At 46.2% G+C, this 22507-nt stretch overlaps 1 protein-coding gene across 2 annotated transcripts in view; it reads right to left on the bottom strand.

Annotated features, from left to right (window-relative positions):
* Positions 1 to 22507, bottom strand: part of LOC138647888 (flavin-containing monooxygenase 5-like) — a 243987-nt gene that overhangs the window by 41909 nt on the left and 179571 nt on the right. For both annotated transcript variants that reach the window (XM_069737224.1, XM_069737226.1), the window contains exon 5: positions 19574 to 19716. In XM_069737224.1, coding sequence (XP_069593325.1) covers positions 19574 to 19716 — 143 coding nt within the window. The remainder of the gene's footprint in view (positions 1 to 19573; positions 19717 to 22507) is intronic.

Genomic DNA, 22507 nt, shown 5'->3' with positions numbered 1-22507 from the left:
AAAACCAGCTATTCATGAATTTCTTTTTGGGGGGCGTTTATACCATTCCACGTTTGGCAAAATTGATAAAGCAGTTTTATTCTTCAGGTCAGTAAGATAACAGTGATACTTCATTTATAGCTTTTTTTATGTTTTGGCACTTTTATACGATAAAAACTATTTTATAGAAAAAATTATTTTTGCATCGCTTTAATCTGAGGACTATAACTTTTTTATTTTTTCGCTGATTATGCTGTATGGCAGCTAGTTTTTTGCAGGACAAGATGACGTTTTCAGCGGTACCATGGGTATTTATATCCGTATTTTTGATCGCGTGTTATTCCACTTTTTGTTCGGCGGTATGATAATAAAGTATTGTTTTTTGCCGCGTTCACTGAAGTGGTTAACGAGCAGGACAGTTTTATAAGTGGGGTCGTTACGGACGCAGCGATACTAAATGTGTGTACTTTTATTGTTTTTTTATTATTTAGATAAATAAATGTATTTATGGGAATATTTTTTTTTTTATTTAGGATTTTTTTTTTTACACATGTGAATATATTTTTTTACTTTACAACATTGCCCCGGGGTGGGGGTGGGGGGGCATCATGTTATAGGGTCAGATCGCTGATCTGACACTTTGCACAGCACTGTGTCAGATCAGCAATCTGACATGCAGGGCAGCAGGCTTACCAGCGCTTGCTCTGAGCAGGCGCTGGTAAGCCACCTCCGTGCAGGACCCGGATGCAGCCCCGCGGCCATTTTGGATCCGGGGTCTGCAGGGAGAAGAAGGTAGGAGACCTTCGGAGCAACGCGATCACATCGCGTTGCTCCGAGGGTCTCAGGGAAGCATGCAGGGAGCCCCCTCCCTGCGCGATGCTTCCCTATGCCGCCAGAACACTGCGATCATGTTTCATCGCAGTGTGTTGGGGGTTTAATGTGCCATGGGCAGTCTGTGACTGCTCCTGGCACATAGTCAGCTGCGACAGTCAGTTGACACCTGGCCGCGATCGGCCGTGATTCCCCGTGAGCATGGGCGATCGCATATGACGTTCTATCCCGTCACTGGGAATTAAGTCCCAGGTCACCTCGACGGGATAGTACGTCATATGGGATTAAGGGGATAACAATGGTAAGGAGATACTGGGAGTTGTTGTTAACAGTCTTCATCAAACTGCAGACCATACAGGAACCAGAACACTGAAGAGATGCAGGAAGGATCACAAAAACAATTACATCCAGATAACTTATATTTGTCATATTCTCTGATTGAAGCTGTTGCCATCCTTTTTTGTCTCCATGTAGTACAGACCCCATGATGATATTTCACACTCAGAGCTGATCTCTGCAGATTTCACTCTTCTCTGTATTCAACAGCACTTCCTGACACGGTGCCCTTAAAAATAAAAGTGTCATTATATTGACCCACAAATAAAAATATCTCCCATACTTCGCCCCTGAATAAATAATTGCCTGTGCTTCCTGCATAAAATATCAACTCCCACATTGCAGCTCTGCAAAATATCCCCCCACACTACACCTCTGCAAAATGTCTCTAGAGGGGGGGGCTGTAGGAACGGAGTTAAGGAAAGCCCCCCATGACTGTGTTGCCAAGGGAACGCAGGGGAGCAATTTTTAAATATTAATGCAGGGAGAAGGGATTGGTTCAGGGGATGGGGAGGAGTAGTGGGGTGGTCTGCTGGGGGGGGCCGGTCATGGGAAAAGTGCGGGAAAGGGGCCATTACTGCTGGAATAACTGACCTGAGAAGACGTGCAGGATGGCCTCCGTCGACGAAATCCTGGGGCAGCTGCGGGAGATGGCGAGGTCGCGGCGGGGAGGCTGGCTGGAGGACCAGCTGGCGTCTTTGCTGGGCAGTCCGGGAGCTCAGGGGACCAGAACCAGGAGGACCCGTCCTCCAGAGCGGCTGTCGCCGGAGATTGGAGGGCGCGGCAACCGCCGGCCACGGAGCCCCTCTCGGGACCCTGCGGAGCGTCCGGGCCGGCGGTCACCTACAGGAATCCACAGGCCGGCATTGCGGGCGCTGGACGGCGGTCGAGAGCAGCGGCGTCACAGGCCCAGAGTGGAGCACAGGCCGCACCGGAAGTGCCTGGAGGACTTCTAGGTCGCGGCTCCAACATGGCGGCGCCCAGCAGGAGCGGTACCCGGCGAGCAGCAGCGGTGTCTGCGGCGCCGGCGACGTCACCGGCGACGAGGAGCAGCACGCAGGGAGCGGTGGGACAAGCGAGCAGCAGCGGAGTGGCGGCGGGTACCTCGGGGTTTGGAACACCCCGGGTGCCTGGCAGAGGCGGCGCGGCAAGAGGCAGAGCGACGGGCAGGCGCACCTCAACCCCACAGCCTGGCCCAGCACGGCGGGGAAGAACGGTGGCAGCTGCTGGGTCTCGTGGGAGAGCCCAGCAAGAAGACAGGTCCGGAGTCGGGCTGGCGGCGGCCAGGTCCAGGTCACCCAGAAGGTCCAGGGAAAGTTCCAGTTCTCCTGCTCCGGTCCCCCCTGGTGACGTGGAGGCCAGGGGCGCGGGCTTGGAGCAACACAGCGGCGCAGAGGATTCCGGTTCCAGGAGCGACCCGCGGGAGTTCGGTGATCGCACGGCTGGCGGGGACACAGCACCCGCGCAGCTTGGTGAGTATGAAAATGATTCTGTTGCGGGGTGGGGTAGTGGTGCTAGGGTTGGGGATAGTTGGTATGGTGGGGTCGATTTGGCGGGGAGTGGGGGGCCCAGCACCGCGGGGGTCCCGGGGGTCAGAGAGCTTTTGGTGGGTATGTCCCAGATTTTGAGGAGATTGGATGGGGAGGGCCGGGATAGTGTGCGGTCGTCTCCGTTAGGGGCTTGGTTGCCGGTTTCCGGTACGGGTTCGGGAGTGGGAGTCGGGTCCGGTAGGGCGAGTGGTGTTGAACAGGCGTCATCGGCGGGGGTGTCGGTGTCGGTGCAGACTGACAAGGAAAAAGGGGATAGAATCAAGTTGGATGATAGAGCTAAGGGGGAGGTTTATGTGTGTTTTGAGGGGCCGTTGGGGGCTCATTTAAAGAAAGAATTTAAGGAAAAAATATGGAAGGACGAATATGTAGAGATTTTTTCTCTGTTGCCCCTGGCGAAGTTTAATCTGGATAAGGGTAAGAAAGAGGATAGTAAAAAGTAGGAGGAGGAGAAGAGGCGTTGGCGATTGATACCGCAGACGTTTGCGAATTGGCAGCAGGCGTTTTTTATTTTGGCAGGAGTTATAGGTGAGAAGTTTCCGGAGAACTGTACAGGTTTGTTCTGCTATGTCGATGCGATAGGGGAAGCATACAGGGCGTATGGGGGCCAGGCGTGGTTACGCTACGACGAGCAGTTTCGGCAAAGGAAGGCGATTAGACCCGAGATAAAGTGGGAACAAAAAGACATAGGTTTGTAGTTGAAGGTGATGGCTCCGACGAGGTTTGGGCAGTCCTTTCATGGGGGTGGAGGGAGTAGCGGTCAGCAGTCAGGACAAGGAAGTGGAGGACAGGGGTCACAAGGGGCTAAGGACAAAACAGGGACGTGTTGGCAGTTCAATGATGGCCAATGCAAATATAGCAGCACATGCAAGTTCAAGCATGTCTGTTCCCACTGTGGAGGGGCCTCACATGGAGCGGCCAAGTGTTTTAAGAAAGCGAGGGGTAAACCAGGAGTGGGAGGCGGTCATGGGGGTGACACCGGTGAAGGTTCTAAGGATGGTCCCTTATCTAAGTAGGTATCCGGATAGGGAAAAGGCTAGGTTGTTGTGGGATGGTTTTTCTGAGGGTTTTAGAATTCCTCATCCGGCTCATGCTATCCCCTTTTCAAAAAAGAATCTGAGGTCGGCTAACCTGCAGCCGGATGTGGTTACGGCAAAATTGGCAAAGGAGGTGGAGCTGGGGCGCATGGCGGGGCCGTTTAGTGATTTACCTGTAGAAGGGGTGGTTGTTTCGCCGCTTGGGGTTGTCCCTAAAAAAGAGCCCAACAAGTTTCGCCTTATTCAGCATTTGTCTTATCCGAAGGGCCAGTCAGTGAATGACGGGATAGCGGATGATCTCTGCTCTGTGGTTTATACCTCTTTTGATGCTGCGGTGCAATGGGTGCGTAGGTATGGCACAGGTGCGCTAATGGCTAAGACAGATGTTGAATCGGCTTTTCGTCTGCTTCCGGTTCACCCCGATAGCATCCCGCTGTTAGGATGCTTTTGGAACGGGGGGGTTCTATTTGGATAGGTGTTTGCCGATGGGTTGTTCGATTTCCTGCTCGTTGTTTGAAGCCTTTAGTACTTTTCTGGAGTGGGTCGTTCGGGATGTTTCTCAGGTTCCGTCGGTTATTCATTACTTAGACGATTTTTTGTTTGTTGGCCCCCCGGATTCTTTGTTGTGTGGTAATTTGTTGGCTACGATGGAGTGGGTAGCAGGTCAGTTTGGGGTGCCCTTAGCGCGTGATAAAACGGAGGGACCTGTCACGGTGTTGAGTTTTTTAGGAATTCTCATAGATTCAGAGAAGATGGAGTGTCGCTTGCCTGAGGAGAAGCTGTTGGCCCTACGGCAAGAGGTAATGAGATGCGAGAAGCTGCACAAGGTTACGTTGAAAGAGCTTCAGTCACTGTTGGGGCGGTTGAACTTTGCGTGCCGTATTATTCCGATGGGCAGGATATTTTGTAGGAGGTTGTCGAGAGCTACGGCCGGAGTGCGGTCTGCGCATCATTTTGTACGCTTGAACAAAGAGCACAAGGAGGATTTGGCGGTTTGGAGGCGTTTTTTGGACAACTACAATGGTAGGGCCCTGATCCAACAGGAGGATTTGAACGATTTTGATTGTGAAATTTTTACGGACGCGGCAGGTAGTGTCGGATACGGGGCTTATTGTGCTGGAAAGTGGAGCGTTGGGGGTTGGCCGGATTGGTGGCGCGAAGCGGGGTTTACAAAAAATTTGGCGTTGTTGGAGTTGTTTCCAATTGTGGTTTCGGTGTTCATTTGGGGCAGTACTTTTAAGGATAGGCGGATACGTTTCCATTGCGACAATTCGAGTGTGGTGTCGGTGATCAATAGTCTGTCTTCTTCATCTCCTCCGGTAATCAAATTGGTTCGGGAGTTAGTTTTGCGGTGCTTAGAGTTGAATACATGGATTTCAGCTGTACATGTTCCCGGCGTGCAAAACTCTATAGCCGATGCTCTGTCTCGTTTGCAGTGGGAACGTTTCCGGGAGTTGGCTCCAGAAGCGGAAGATGCAGGAACGACATGCCCTTTTCATTTGTGGCAGATTGTTGCGGACGAGGAGGTCGGCTGATACAGTCGTCAGTGTCTGGAAGGACGTGGTCAGGTTATGAGGCGTCATGGCATTTGTGGGAAGGGTGGTTGGAACAGTTGGGTTCAGTCGAATCGGATGGTGACAGGGTGATGGCGTTGTTGCTTTTAATTGGATCGGCGGAGGAATGGGGTTGGTCCGTGTCGAAATTGAATAAATTTATAGCTGGTGTTGCTTTTGGTTTTAAGCTCCAGGGTTCCGATGATGTTACTAAGGATTTCTTGATTCGGCAGGCATTAAAAGGTTTTAGAAGGGGTTTTTCAACTTGTGATACTCGGCGGCCCATATCTTTCGGGATGTTGGAGCGTTTGGGGGTAGCTTTGGGGGAAGTTTTTAGTTCTGATTATGAGGCTGTTCTGTTTCGACTGGCGTTTTCGCTAGCCTTTTTCGGGGCTTTGAGAATAGGGGAGCTGGTTTCCCCTAGCAGGTTCACAGCCGGGGGTTTGTTGGCGGAGGATATTGAATTTTGGTCAGGTGGGGTTGCTTTTTGGATTCGGCGGTCGAAGACTGATCAGTTGGGAAAAGGAAGGCGTGTGGTTTTAGGAAAAGTGGTTGAGGGGGCGATGTGCCCTCATAGGTGTTTGGAAGATTATTGGGGTTTGGACCCAGATAGGTCTGGCCCACTTTTGCGGCACCGTCAGGGTGAATTTTTATCGCGGTTCCAGTTCACGGCAGTATTGAGACAAGCATTGACAATTTTAGGCCTGGATCCGTTGTCATTTGGGACGCATTCATTTCGAATTGGGGCAGCATCTGAGGCTGCTGGTTTGGGGCTGGGTCCGGAGGTGATTCGTCGTATTGGCAGGTGGTCGTCAAATCGTTATTTATCTTATGTGCGTAATTGATTTGTTACTGGATTAGTGGGGGTATTAATCATCATTGTATTTTGCAGGACGGATCCCACTTCTGGCGTGGATTTTCGGACATTCTTTCGTGCATTGGGGGGCGATTCGTGCCGATGTTAGACAAGATGGTAGGCAATTGGGATTTCAGAGGGAGGCGGTGGTGGTCCGTTGGTTGGGTTTTCGGGGCATGTCGTGGCGCGGGTTTTTGACCGAATTTTCCCGATCGGTTAGTTTGGATCGTTCCCCGGATATCGTTGTTGTACATTTGGGTGGTAATGATTTGGGGTCTAAGCCGGTGAGAGAATTAATTCGAGATATACGGTATGATCTTTTGCGATTGTGGGTATCCTTTCCAGGGATGGTTACGGTGTGGTCCGACATTGTGGCCAGAAAAACGTGGAGGGCAGCACGCTCTATGAAGGGTATCAATAGGGCCCGGGTTACGCTAAATAGGGCGGTGGCGAGTTTTGTTTCTCGGAACGGGGGGATGGCGGTTCGCCACTTTGAGTTGGAAGCCGGTGTTGGAAATTACTGGAGGAGCGATGGCGTTCATTTGAACGATATTGGTTTGGATTTGTGGATGTTGGCAATACAAGAAGGGGTGGAGAGGGCCATGGCGGTGGTGGGGCACTCGCGAGCCTGAGGTGTTCAGTGCTGCTCGTGGTTGGCGGGGGGCGGGGTTCTTGGAGTTGGTTTCAGGGGGCTGATCTGGCTTTGGTTTACTGGCTCTGGAAGGGGATTTGACCTCGGGAGCTTTGGGGTTGGTTTGCCCGGTAAACGGGTTACATGGTGCCCTCGAGCTGGTGGTTACGGCTGAGGGTAAAGAAGGGGTTTTTCCATGTTGGTTTTGGGCTTTGCCTATTAGGTGCCAGATTTATTAGCTCCAAGAACCCTCCCCTCAAGTTTTATACAAATGTATAATTGGTTGTTATGTTTGTTATTTAATAAAATGGCCGCTGTGGCCAAATTATCCAAAAGAAATTAATTGTTGTGTTTTAATTTAAGGGGCATTAATTAGTCTGGGGGGTATAAGAATTAATGTGGTAAGAGAGGCCTGGTATCTCGGAGGTCCCATCTTGGAATACGCAGTCAAGCATACTGCACCTCTCTAAAATGTCCCTCCCACACTACACCTCTGCAAATGTCCCTAGCATACTGCACCTCTCTAAAATGTCCCTCCCACACTACACCTCTGCAAAATGTCCATTGCAAACTACAACTCTGCAAAATATCCCCCCACACTACATCTCTGCAAAATGTCCCCCCAGTACACTCTGCAAAATGTTCCCCCCACACTGTACCTCTGAAAAATGTCCCTCCCACACTACACCTCTTTAAACTGTCCCCCCACACTACACCTCTACAAAATGCCCCCCTCCCAATACACCTCTACAAATTGTCCATCACACACTGCACCTCTGCAAAATGACCCCACACACTGACCCTCTGCAAAATATCACCTGCATAATGCCCCTCTGCAAAATGTCTCCTTACACTGTCTCTTTGCAAAATATTCCCATACACTACACCTCTGCACAATGTCCCTCCCACACTACACCTCTGCAAAATGTCCCCCGCACACTGCACCTCGGCAAAATGTCCTCCACATACTTCCCCTCTGCAAAATATCCCCATTCCTTGTCCCTCTGCAAAATATATGCCCACACACTGCCTCTCTGCCAAATATCCCTTGCACACTTCCCCACTGCAAAATATCTCTGTGCACTGCCCTCTGCAAAATAGCCCCCCACACTGCCCATTAGTGATGAGCGAATGTACTCCTTGCTCGGGTGACCTCCGAGTATTTATGACTGCTCGGAGATTTAGTTTTCATCGTGGCAGCTGAATGATTTACAGCTACTAGCCTGCTTGATTACATGTGGGGATTCCCTAGCAACCAGGCAACCCCCACATGTACTTAGGCTGGCTACTAGCTGTAAATCATTCAGCTGCCACGATGAAAACTAAATCTCCGAGCAGTCAAATACTCGGTGGTCACCCTGCTCGGGAAAACCCGAGCAACGAGTACACTCGCTCATCACTACTGCCCATTTGAATAAAGTATGACCCCAGCACCACTACCTCTCACAAAACTGTGCCCCTTTCACAAATGTCACCCCCATTATGTGTCTTCACTGTAAGTTCCACAATGCTCCATTTAATCTTCAGCTCCTTGATTTAGACCTTCAGTGCAGGCAGCAGTGTGATGACGTCAGCAGCATGCTGACATCATCACACTGCCGCACATCGGAGCAGGTACTAACGAGCACTGATCTGCTCCAATCCCGGCTCCAGCATTCAAAGATATTCATTTCTGAAAGACACAAATACTTTTGAATGTAAGAATGGAGCGGAATATCCTGGACTGCTTTGAGAGTCACAGCAAAACCTTTGGCAGGCCGCATGTGGCCTGTGTGCCATATGTTGTGCAGGCTTTTTATCGGTTTAGGAACAGATGGGGCAGGGTAAGAGCTAGTGCACACATTTGTCTATAGGGCCTTGAACATTTCAGAGTTTTGCCTTGGACAAAGCTGGTCTGAGGAAAATAAAATTGCTGCATGCCAGTGTTTGATCCAATATTCAGATTGCATTCTGCCATGCAAGTCTATGAGTCCATGGAAACCATTGGACTGTACTCGGATGACATCTGAGTGCAGTCCATGTACTGCCAAAATGGAGACGATGGAGAAGTTGGTAGATGTAGTGTTGTTGTTTGTGCAAGACGGAGCAGTGAAAGACGGAGCATTGAGAGAGTGGATAGACGGGGGACAATATGAAATAGTGGGGTCACCTTAGGGAGAAGTTGGAGAACAGCATTGGAGAGGTGGGAACATGAGGGACCATATGGAGAAGTGGGAGCGTGTGGGGACACTATGGAGAAGTGGGGGAATAATATGGAAAAGTAGGGGGACAGTATAGAAAAGTGTGAGCATGTGTGGACAATATGGGGAAGTGGGGGATAGCATGGAAAAGTGGGGGGACAGTTTAGAGAGGTAAATTGGATGTTGGCTGGTAATAACATGACCATTATTAGGGAATCCCTCCCAAAATGTATGTATGTGCATGTGCTTGTAAGCAGGTGACCAAATGCAACAGTGGGGGCACCAGGTGGAAACAAAAAAATAATTATTGTATTTACAATATGAACTAGAAAAAGGGATACTGAAAATAACAAATCACAAAAGGAAAATATTTGCAGAGCATTTAACAAGCAATTAAATAACAGAGGTAAATGTAATTGTACACAACAAGAATCTTCAGTATCAGCTCCAAGTCAGCAGTTCAACCTAATTCTAATGTGGAAGTGGGGGACTAGCCCAGTATTTGGGGGGAGCAGTCTCTGGAAGTTTCGGCGGCTTTCTGGGCCTTGACAAGGGCCATTGCTCTGTCTCACTAGCTGAATGTTTTTCTTACAAAGTCAACGCTCTTTCAGCCGCTCTAGTGTCAAACGGACCCTGTCTGGTCTGCAGCTCTTCCTCTGCCCTATGCCTGTACCATAGGTCTGTGCAGGAAGTGACGGACCATCTCATACATCTTCTTCGATCACAAGCCCAGGTTGGAATTTCTAGCCAGGTATTGCTTGACTGCTGACAAGTGTCTCCTCGGTCCATATCAGGGCGGCTGGTCCTCATCTGTTGACCAGCGTTGTCTAGGTCAGGAACCTTGACCGGTGTCGTTTGGATCTTCGGTGCTTGACAGTTTACGAGTGCAATCTAGACCTTGAGCAGAGAAGCTCCGATCTCCGGTGCTTGACAGTTGTCGTCTTGGTCCCGGTCGATCGGGGCTGAGGCCTACTATCTCGGCTGCTGGAGCAGAAGCAGGAGTATCTGCCACCTCTCCTGGTGCCAAATCTCCTCCCATTTGGCACACTAACCTTTTATACTAAAGGCTGGTTTTGTCGATGTCACCTGATACAGAACACTGCCTAATTTTGTCTCTTCTGCAACTCTTCTTCTTGAGTTAGTTCTGCAGGGTTTTGTTCAAGTCTGGAGGCCGCATGGCTTTGCAACCCTTTGTCTCCTATGCTCCATTCTCCTACATTTTGTAATGTAAGCGTAGTAATACACTTACCTACCGCCGCTCTCTACCATGTCCAGCATCGTTCTTCTCCTCATCTCTGCAACGTCAATGCTCTGCAGACACTCCAAGTCACACTACACCCTGCATGACCCATAAGTGGCTTTTACAATGTAAGGCTATGGAGCTTCAGAATGAGGCTCCATAGGCTTACATTGTAAAAGAGACTTCTGGCACATTCATAGAGCACAGAGTGAGCTGGCTTGTCACAATTGCACTGACATAATTCTGAAGCAGAAAAGAACAGCGCTGGACACCAGAAAGCGTGGCGGCAGGTGAGTGTTTTAATACACTCACACTACATTACATACACACGCTTGTTACACCCGGTTCCTGTACCTTCACGGGGTCCCCGTCGGGACTCTCGCTCTGTGTCGGCTCCACGCTGTCTTGACACAGCCTCTGCTTCCCCTTCCTCCTCTTTTTCTTGGCACGCAGCCAGCAGGTTCTCGGGCTGTGTGCTTAGGTTGCTCGTGCGCTCGCTCCAGGTCTCTTAAAGAGACAGCGCACATTTTTCAGAAAGTGCTTCTAACCAATGGCGTGTTAATTATCACTATTTCTAGCCCCGCCACCATAGGGAGGGTGCCGGAGCAACAAGTATCCTCTGTTGGTAACTTCTGGTTTCTACCAGCATATGCTTCTGTTTCTGACGTTCTCTGCCAATGCTCCACTTACACTGTTTGTCTCTACAGACTATCTGCTACCCGTTACCTGGCTTTCCTGATCAACCTCCAATCAGCCTACTCCAGTTCTGTCTTGTCCCGCCATTCAGTTACCCGTACCTCTGGACAACATCAGTACCGCTGGAACCAGCTTCTACCCGTACCCCCGGTACCCAGCGGTTAGCTCTACGTCACCCGCTAACCCTGCTTGTCTGTATGTCCCGCTGGGTCAGCTACCACGAGTCCAGGGTCTAACTGGAGGTAGCACCCGTGTTCCCCAAGCATCCCATTCTGACCTTGTTCGATGGGTCTTACCATGGGTGTCTGGGACTCACGTAGTCATGCCTCCTTCAGAGCACACCGGGCCGTGGTCCAAAGGTTCCACGTTAAACTACAATAAAAAACTAATGTGAACTTCACCATCTGTGCCTCCGTTTCCATTCTTTACAATGCTTTTAATGAATAAAAAAAACTTAGTTGGAGGCTTCTTTATATACATACTGCGAGATGTAGGTTTATGAGATATGAATGCATAGGCATTTTAATTGATCACTGTACTAAACTTGGTTCAGCTTTCATGAACTGACAGTGGTTCTGCTGTTGAATTTATGTACTGGCAATGGTTCTGATTGTATACACATGTAACTGGTAAGGCTTCTTTCACATTTCTGTTTATTTGGATCCATCACAATGCGTCATTTTGGTAAAAAAAGCATCCTGCAAATTTGCACGCAGGATGCGTTTTTTTCCCATAGACTTGTATTGCCGACGGATCGCGACGTATGGCCACACGTCGCGTCCGTCGTGCACTGGATGCGTTGGGTTTTGGCGGCCCATCATCTCAGAAAAACTTCAAGGGAATGTTTTTCCGTACGTCGCATCCAGTGTTTCACACTGCACATGCCCAGCAGGAAATATCGCTCTCACGATCTTTCCTGCTGGGCAATGCAGACGGAAATGTGAAAGAAAACACTTATGTCGGTACGTCGTGCCGACGCTTCGTGACGGCCCCGTACCGACGGAAGTGTGAAAGAAGCCTAAGAGGTCTTGCCCAGTTGAGGCAGTCACCTTTCTGCCACTGTCACCCTACTGGGGTCGTCAGCCTGCTTAGTCCACCACTTTATGCCACGATAATCCTGCCAAGTCCATCATTTGCTGCCATGATCATGCTGCTGCTGCCATGACCTTGTTGCTGCCATCACCCTGCTGCCAAAGAGGGCAAGATATGCCCCTTATGGAGCCAAAGATTATAGGGACGTTTATTGTATATGAGGGATGTTAATGTGAAAGCCAAGTATCATGAGAACAGTATGCAAAGTAGAAACAGTGTGATTCTGCTGCTTCTGGTAGTGCTGTATTCATCTACAGATGGTAGTTGTGTTGCTGCATTCACGTACAGACGGTGATAGTGACACTATACTCACGTATCAACGGTGGTTCTGGTGCTAAATTCATGTACTGACAGTGGTTTTGGCATTGTACTCATGTGCCGACGGTGGTTCTGATGTTGTACACATGTAGCAATCCATAACGTGATTCATGGCTTAAAACTTAAAAATCCTCAAAAGTTAGCAATTTAAATTTATGAGGAGGATTTGATGAGATTCTCTTCAGTTTCTACTCCCAAGACTCCGTTTAACCCCTTTACCCCCAAGGGTGGTTTGCACGTTAATGACCGGGCCAATTTTTACAATTCTGACCACTGTCCCTTTATGAGGTTATAACTCTGGAACGCTTCAATGGATCCTGGTGATTCTGACATTGTTTTCTCGTGACATATTGTTCTTCATGACAATGGTAAAAATTATTTGATAGTACCTGCGTTTATTTGTGAAAAAAACGGAAATTTGGCGAAAATTATGAAAATTTCGCAATTTTCCAACTTTGAATTTTTATGCAATTAAATCACAGAGATATGTCACACAAAATACTTAATAAGTAACATTTCCCACATGTCTACTTTACATCAGCACAATTTTGGAACCAAAATTTTTTTTTGTTAGGGAGTTATAAGGGTTAAAAGTTGACCAGCAATTTCTCATTTCTACAACACCATTTTATTTTAGGGACCACATCTCATTTGAAGTCATTTTGAGGGGTCTATATGATAGAAAATACCCAAGTGTGACACCATTCTAAAAACTACACCCCTCAAGGTGCTCAAAACCATATTCAAGAAGTTTATTAACCCTTCTGGTGCTTCACAGGAATTTTTTGAATGTTTAAATAAAAATGAACATTTAACTTTTTTTCACAAAAAATGTAATTCAGCTCCAATTTGTTTTATTTTACCAAGGGTAACAGGAGAAAATGGACCCCAAACATTGTTGTACAATTTGTCCTGAGTATGCCAATACCCCACATGTGGGGGTAAACCACTGTTTGGGCGCATGGCAGAGCTCGGAAGCGAAGGAGTGCCATTTGACTTTTCAATGCAAAATTGACTGGAATTGAGATGGGACGCCATGTTTCGTTTGGAGAGCCCCTGATGTGGCTAAACATTGAAACCCCCCACAAGTGACACCATTTTGGAAAGTAGACCCCCTAAGGAACTTATCTAGAGGTGTGGTGAGCACTTTGACCCAACAAGTGCTTCACAGAAGTTTATAATGTAGAACCGTAAAAATAAAAAATCATATTTTTTCACAAAAATTATCTTTTCGCCCCCAATTTTTTATTTTCCCAAGGGTAAGAGAAGAAATTGGACCCCAAAAGTTGTTGTACAATTTGTCCTGAGTACGCTGATAGCCCATATGTGGGGGTAAACCACTGTTTGGGCGGATGGGAGAGCTCGGAAGGGAAGGAGCGCCGTTTGACTTTTCAATGCAAAATTGACAGGAATTGAGATGGGACATCATGTTGCGTTTGAAGAGCCACTGATGTGCCTAAACATTGAAACCCCCCACAAGTGACACCATTTTGGAAAGTAGACCCCCTAAGGAATTTATCTAGAGGTGTGGTGAGCACTTTGACCCACCAAGTGCTTCACAGAAGTTTATAATGTAGAACCGTAAAAATAAAAAATCATATTTTTTCACAAAAATTATCTTTTCGCCCCCAATTTTTTATTTTCCCAAGGGTAAGAGAAGAAATTGGACCCCAAAAGTTGTTGTACAATTTGTCCTGAGTACGCGGATACCCCATATGTGGGGGTAAACCACTGTTTGGGTGGATGGGAGAGCTCGGAAGGGAAGGAGCGCCGTTTGACTGTTCAAAGCAAAATTGACAGGAATTGAGATGGGACGCCATGTTGCGTTTGAAGAGCCACTGATGTGCCTAAACATTGAAACCCCCCACAAATGACACCATTTTGGAAAGTAGACCCCCTAAGGAACTTATCTAGAGGTGTGGTGAGCACTTTGACCCACCAAGTGCTTCACAGAAGTTTATAATGCAGAGCCGTAAAAATAAAACAAAATTTTTTTCCCACAAAAATTATTTTTTTAGCCCCCAGTTTTGTATTTTCCTGAGGGTAACAGGAGAAATTGGACCCCAAAATTTGTTGCCCAATTTGTCCTGAGTGCGATGATACACCATATGTGGGGGGAACCACTGTTTGGGCACATGGGAGGGCTCAGAAGGGAAGGAGTGCCATTTGAATGCAGACTTAGATGGAATGGTCTGCAGGTGTCACATTGCGTTTGCAGAGCCCCTAATGTACCTAAACAGTAGAAACCCCCCACAAGTGACACCATTTTGGAAAGTAGACCCCCTTAGGAACTTATCTAGATGTGTGCTGAGCGCTTTGACCCACCAAGGGCTTCACAGAAGTTTATAATGGAGAGCCGTAAAAATAAAACAAAACTTTTTTCCCACAAAAATTATTTTTTAGCCCCCAGTTTTGTATTTTTCCGAGGGTAAAAGGAGAAATTCGACCCCACAATTTGTTGTCCAATTTGTCCTGAGTGCGCTGATACCCCATATGTGGGGGGGAACTACTGTTTGGGCGCATGGGAGGGCTCGGAAGGGAAGGAGCTCCATTTGGAATGAGGACTTAGATGGAATGGTCTGCAGGTGTCACATTGCATTTGCAGAGCCCCTAATGTACCTAAACAGTAGAAACCTCCCACAAGTGACACCATTTTGGAAACTAGACCCCCTAAGGAACTCATCTAGATGTGTTGTGATAGCTTTGAACCCCCAAGTGTTTCACTACAGTTTGTAACGCAGAGCCGTGAAAATTAAAAAAAAAAATCTTTCCCCCCAAAATTATTTTTTAGCCCCCAGTTTTGTATTTTCCCGAGGGTAAGAGGAGAAATTCGACCCCAAAAGTTGTTGTCCAATTTGTCCTGAGTACGCTGATACCCCGTATGTTGGGGGAAACCAACGTTTGAGCGCATGGCAGAGCTCGGAAGGGAAGGAGCGCCATTTGGAATGCAGACTTAGATGGAATGGTCTGCAGACGTCACATTGCGTTTGCAGAACCCCTAATGTACCTAAACAGTAGAAACCCCCCACAAGTGACCCCATATTGGAAACTAGACCCCCCAGGGAACTAATCTAGATGTGTTGTGAGAACTTTGAACCCCCAAGTGTTTCACTACAGTTTATAACGCAGAGCCGTGAAAATAAAAAATCTTTTTTTTTCCCACAAAAAATATGTTTTAGCCCCGAGTTTTGTATTTTCCCAAGGGTAGCAGGAGAAATTGGACCCCAAAAGTTGTTGTCCTATTTGTCCTGAGTACGCTGATACCCCATATGTTGGGGTAAACCCCTGCTTGGGCACACGGGAGAGCTCGGAAGGGAAGAAGCACTGTTTTACTTTTTCAACGCAGAATTGGCTGGAATTGAGATCGGACGCCATGTCGCGTTTGGAGAGCCCCTGATGTGCCTAAACAGTGGAAACCCCCCAATTATAACTGAAACCCTAATCCAAACACATCCCTAACCCTAATCCCAATGGTAACCCTAACCACACCTCTAACCCTGACACACCCCTAACCCTAATCCCAACCCTATTCCCAACCGTAAATGTAATCTAAACCCTAACTGTAACTTTAGCCCCAACCCAAACTGTAGCCCTAGCCCTAACCCTAGCCCTAACCCTAGCCCTAACCCTAACCCTAGCCCTAGCCCTAACCCTAGCCCTAACCCTAACCCTAGCCCTAACCCTAGCCCTAACCCTAACCCTAACCCTAGCCCTAACCCTAGCCCTAACCTTAGCCCTAACCCTAGCCCTAACCCTAGCCCTAACCCTAGCCCTAACCCTAGCCCTAGCCCTAACCCTAGCCCTAACCCTAGCCCTAACCCTAGCCCTAACCCTAGCCCTAGCCCTAATGGGAAAATGGAAATAAATACATTTTTTTAATTTTTCCCTAACTAAGGGGGTGATGAAGGGGGGTTTGATTTACTTTTATAGCGGGTTTTTTAGCGGATTTTTATGATTGGCAGCCGTCACACACTGAAAGACGCTTTTTATTGCAAAAAATATTTTTTGCGTTACCACATTTTGAGAGCTATAATTTTTCTATATTCTGGTCCACAGAGTCATGTGAGGTCTTGGTTTTTGCGGGACGAGTTGATGTTTTTATTGGTAACATTTTCGGGCACGTGACATTTTTTGATCGCTTTTTATTCCGATTTTTGTGAGGAAGAATGACCAAAAACCAGCTATTCATGAATTTCTTTTGGGGGAGGCGTTTATACCGTTCCGCGTTTGGTAAAATTGATGAAGCAGTTTTATTCTTCGGGTCAGTACGATTACAGCGACACCTCATTTATATCTTTTTTTATGTTTTGGCGCTTTTATACGATAAAAACTATTTTATAGAAAAAATAATTATTTTTGCATCGCTTTATTCTCAGGACTATAACTTTTTTATTTTTTTGCTGATGATGCTGTATGGCGGCTCGTTTTTTGCGGGACAAGATGACGTTTTCAGCGGTACCATGGTTAGTTATATCTGTCTTTTTGATCGCGTGTTATTCCACTTTTTGTTCGGCGGTATGATTATCAAGCGTTGTTTTTTGCCTCGTTTTTTTTTTTTTTTTCTTACGGTGTTTACTGAAGGGGTTAACTAGTGGGCCAGTTTTATAGGTCGGGCCGTTACGGACGCGGCGATACTAAATATGTGTACTTTTATTGTTTTGTTTTTTTTATTTAGATAAAGAAATGTATTTATGGGAATAATATTTTTATTTTTTTTTTCATTATTTTGGAATATTTTTTTTTATTTTTTTTTTACACATTTGAAATTTTTTTTTTTACTTTTTTACTTTGTCCCAGGGGGGACATCACAGATCAGTGATCTGACAGTTTGCACAGCACTCTGTCAGATCACTGATCTGATAGGAGTGCAGGCTGCTTCACAGTGCCTGCTCTGAGCAGGCTCTGTGAAGCCACCTCCCTCCCTGCAGGACCCGGATCCGCGGCCATCTTGGTTCCGGGGCTGGAGGGAGCAGGGAGGGAGGTGAGACCCTCGCAGCAACGCGATCACATCGCGTTGCTGCGGGGGGCTCAGGGAAGCCCGCAGGGAGCCCCCTCCCTGCGCGGTGCTTCCCTGTACCGCCGGCACATCGCGATCATCTTTGATCGCGGTGTGCCGGGGGTTAATGTGCCGGGGGCGGTCCGTGACCGCTCCTGGCACATAGTGCCGGATGTCAGCTGCGATAAACAGCTGACACCCGGCCGCGATCGGCGGCGCTCCCCCCGTGAGCGCTGCCGATCGCATATGACGTACTATTGCGTCCTTGGGAAGTAAAGCCCACCCCACATGGACGCAATAGTACGTCTAATGGCAGAAAGGGGTTAAGTTAGTGTGGGGGTCACACAATTTTCTTTGAGCAGAAACTAAGCATAAACTCTACAAATCTTCCTAAAATACTCAAAACTTGGTTCTGGTGATGTAATAATGTCCTAGTGGTGGTTTTGAAAAAGTATTCATGTAAGTACCCCTTTAAATGTTTCTGCGGCCCTCTTGACTGGTTTAGTATAGCAATGTGGCCCTTGGGCCCAAAAATATTGTGCGCCCCCGAGTTAAAATATACAGTAATTGTAATAATATTGTGGTGATGTAACTCACTTGGGAGCGGGGTGAGGTATCATAGGAACCGTTTCTACTTAAAAGTCTGACTGGTTTATTTCACTCTACATACACCACATGACAGGAAAACTAAAATACAGCCCTTGTCCAGCACAAAGAGAAACATTGAGGCTGTGTACACACGTAGCAGATTTTTTGCGTTTTTTTCGTGGTTTTTCGCTATAAAAACGCTTTAAAACCGCAAAAATAATGCTCACATTAAGCATCCTGTTTAATAGAATGCAATCCGCATTTTTTGTGCACATGCTGCGTTGCATTCTTGAGTGGAATCGCATTCCAGAAAAAAACGCAGCATGTTCATTAAATTTGCGGAATCGCGGGGACTCCGCACACATAGGAATGCATTGATATGCTTACTTCCCACCATGCGGGAAGTAAACAGATCATGTGCGGTTGGTACCCAGGGTGGAGGAGAGGAGACTCTCCTCCACGGACTGGGCACCATATAATTGTTTAAAAAAAAAAAGAATTAAAATAAAAAATAGTGATATACTCACCTTCTGATGGCCCCCGGAGTCTTCCTACCTCTCAGCGGTGCAGGCAGCTGCTTCCGTTCCCATGGGTACTTTGTGTGAAGGACCTGCAATGACGTCGCGGTCACGTGACCGTGATGTCATCGCAGGTCCTGCACACAAAGCATCTCTAGGAACGGAAGCCGCCACGTGCATCGCTGAGGAGATCGGCTGCCTTCGGAAGGTGAGAATAACCATTTTTTTTTAAATTATTTTTAACATTATATTTTTTTACTATTGATGCTGCATTGGTAGCATCAATAGTAAAAAGTTGGTTACACTTGTCGAACACTATGTTTGACAAGTGTGACCAACCTGTCAATCAGTTTTCCAAGCGAAGCTACAGATCGTTTGGAAAACTCTAGCATTCTGCAAGCTAATTATGCTTGCAAAACGCTAGCTTTTAGCAGGAATATGCATGCCAATTCCGCATGCAATATACCCGCGGCAGGAATTGCAGAATTACCGTGGAAATTTCCGCGGCAATTCTGCGACGTGTGCACTTAGCCTAAGTGAAAAGTCCATACAGTAGTGCAGGTTTGCCAAAGACACACAATCCTGGAGTCTTGCACACCTCCACACACAGGACCATGCACAAGACAAATAGACCCCATTTTACCATCTGAACCACACCCAGGAGTGGGGTATATGGGCATCCAGACACGCCCATCTCTCCAGCTGCCCTTAAACCTGGCCCAGTTTCCCTACCAAGCCTCTTAGTACCATGAGTACTAGAGCACTTTTCCAGGTTTACATCACAGATGACATCCACCTCCGTGATGCATACCTCCCATCAACTATGTGTCTGGCAGCCACCTTACAATTTATGATATTATGATAGATTAGACAGATGCTGCAATACTAAATATGTTTAAAAATAGGACATTAGAAATGTAAAAAATAAAGAGGGAAATGGAATGTTGATTTAACTTTTAAGCTTTTTTAAAATAATTTTACTTTTTTTAGTCCCTTTAAGGGACTTGAACATGTGGATGGGTTTCACAGGAATAGCAAAATGAAAGCCAAAGAGGCCTTCAGCAGGTCACCAGCTGCCATAACAACCCATCAGCATGCACTAATAAAAATGTTGACAGCCTTTAAATTTTAAAAATAAAATATGTGAATTACACTTTATCCTCCAGGAGACACACCTGTTGTGCTGTTCTGCTTAGTTCCACAGCTATGTCTCCTCCAGAGTTCCCGATTCCAATCACTACAATTCTTTTGTCTTTAAAATTATCGGGGAGTTTATAATCTCGACTGTGCAGGTACTGCCCCTTAAAATGTTCTATTCCTAAAAGATAATGAAAAACAGATGAGTTCATTGTTCATGGCTTTAGACAAATATTGTACCATATTATCATAAATAGATGTTTACAAAAATAACAGTGTTACACCTTTTCTTTCTTAATTTGTGTAAAAGATAACCTGCTTTCATTCTACTCAGGGGTAAATAAAAAAACAATATTAATATATTATTAATGATCACCATCTAAAAGGTCTCATGTGTAAAAAAAGCGTAAATAGGCTACGAAAGAAAGCTGCCAATAGAATAAAAGAATAATATTCCAGTTTCAGACTGGTTGTGTAGTAGAGAGTCTGTAGGCCAGACACTACAGTTGTCCATGCAGATGAGATAACTGTCAGCCAAATGGTAAAAATCTACATGATCTCTCCCAACTTTCTGATAAGTATGAGCACTTGGCTCAGCTGAGCATTCATGTCTTTTCAGTGGGAAGAGAGGAAAACAAAAATGATCATCTAATGAAATTCTGAAGTTCTAATCCTTCTCTCTTCTGACATAATCTGTTGCAGGAAAGTCCTCCACATACACATCAGATGGTCTGCTTATCCCACTAAACAAATCACTGGGTTTGGCTGCTTGTCATCTATTGTGCATGATAACCATAACTCCTTTGAGACAAAGCCCTTTTTCGTTTTTGCGTTTCTGTTTTTCGCTCCCCTTCTTCTCAATACCATAACTTTTTTATTTTTCTGTCGATTTGGCCAAGTGAGGGCTTGTTTTGTGCAGGACAAATTGTACTTTTGTCCTGCACAAAAGGTGGTATTCCTTTATTAGATGTTTTCCTTTATTGGATGCTGCCCTTCCCTTGGTTGTTCCTTCCCGGGGAAAGGCCTGGCTATTCACTGCCTGCGTTGAGAAACACGTGATGGTGTCTCCGCAGCTCCTCTACATGCACTTGCATATTTGGGGGCAGTTTTCTGGATCACTGCGTTTAGAAACACGTGATGGTGTCTCCGCAGTGTTGGATGTTTTGGTCTCCACGAGGTCAATCATCCGTGCCATTATGAGTTCATAGACACCAAAGATGTCTAGGTTCTTTTTTATCTAAGTGGTGAAAAAAAATTCCAAACTTTGCTAAAAAAAAAAAATTGTGCTATTTTCCGATACCCGTAGTGTTTCCATTTTTCGTGATCTCAGGTTGGGTGAAGGCTTATTTTTTGCGTGCCGAGCTTACATTTTTAATGATACCATTTTATTGTAGATATGATCTTTTGATCGCCCGTTATTGCATTTTAATGCAATGTTGCGGCAACAAAAAAAACAATTCTGGCGTTTTGAATTTTTTCTCACTACGCCGTTTAGCGATTGGGTTAATTTTTTTTATACTGATAGATCAGGCGATTCTGAACTCAGCGATACCAAATATGTGTATGTTTGATTTTTATTTTAACTGTTTTATTTTGAATGGGCCGAAAGGGGGGTGATTTAAACTTTAATATTTTTCTATTTTTCTAATATTTTTATAAACATTTTTCTTTTACTTTTGCCATGCTTCAATAGTCTCCATGGGAGACTAGAAGCTGCCATAACACGATCAGTTTTGCTACATACAGGCGATGATCAGATCACCTGTATGTAGCAGAATACCTCACTTGCTATGAGCGCCGACCACTGAGTGACGCTTATGTCAATCAGGCAGTAACAACCATAGAGGTCTCCAGAAGACCTCTACTTTTCATAACAACCCATCTGTGACTCGCAATTACGTGACGGGGTCACCAATGGGCGGATTTCCGGCGAAATTGCCGGAAGCGCATGTTAAATGCCGCTGTCAGCATTTGACAACGGTATTTAATGGGTTAATAAACAGCTGACATGCTGCTCACTGCCGGAGCCCACATCAAAGGGGGAGACATGACATGCATAGCACTACTACGGCGCATGTCGTGAAAGGGTTAAAGGGTTATTCTCAACTTTTCTCTTCAGCAGTGTATTGCTGCACAGGTTTTTACTTTCTATTTGCTGGGGGGCACGTAATCCTCTTTGACTCACAGTTCTGTTTTAGTAACTTTGTCCTTCTGTTGAGCTTCGTCTTGCTACTGTGACATATTAATGGTCTGCCAATACTTGTACTAAAGTCTAACTGTTATTATCAGTATTGTGAAGAACAGCTTTTCGCTTGGGACTAATTTGTCAAGGACCGATATTACCAATAATGCTGCCGCCAAAAATTTGTCAGGGAGATCACAAAAATATCTCACCGCTGCCACTAATTGTCAGGACAATCAAACAATTGATTAACGATTAATGGACAAGGCAACAACTACTCTCCCTACTAGGCAGGTTACTGGACGCTTTCACAGTGAATGCATAACATATAGACCTGATTCCACCCTTGGCCAGCAACCATCTAGGTAGAATCGAACACGTGGGAATATATATATACAGTGCCTTGCGAAAGTATTCAGCCCCCTGGAATTTTTCAACCTTTTCCCACATATCATGCTTCAAACAAAGATACCAAATGTAAATTTTTGGTGAAGAATCAACAACAAGTGGAACACAATTGTGAAGTTGAATGAAATTTATTGGTTATTTAAAATTTTTGTGGAAATTCAAAAACTGAAAAGTGGGGCGTACAATATTATTTGGCCCCTTTAACTTAATACTTTGTTGTGCCACCTTTTGCTGAGCTTACAGCTGCAAGTCTCTTGGGGTATGTCTCTATTAGCTTTATGCGTCGAGAGAATGAAATTCTTGCCCATTCTTCCTTGGCAAACAGCTCAAGCTCAGTGAGGTTTGATGTAGATCGTTTGTGAACAGCAGTTTTCAGCTCTTT

This window comes from Ranitomeya imitator, chromosome 8 (genome assembly GCF_032444005.1).
Source record: "Ranitomeya imitator isolate aRanImi1 chromosome 8, aRanImi1.pri, whole genome shotgun sequence".
In the NCBI taxonomy this organism is placed as follows: Eukaryota; Metazoa; Chordata; class Amphibia; order Anura; family Dendrobatidae; genus Ranitomeya; species Ranitomeya imitator.
Note: the sequence above shows the minus strand (reverse complement) of the source record. Positions and strands in the feature narration are given on the sequence as shown.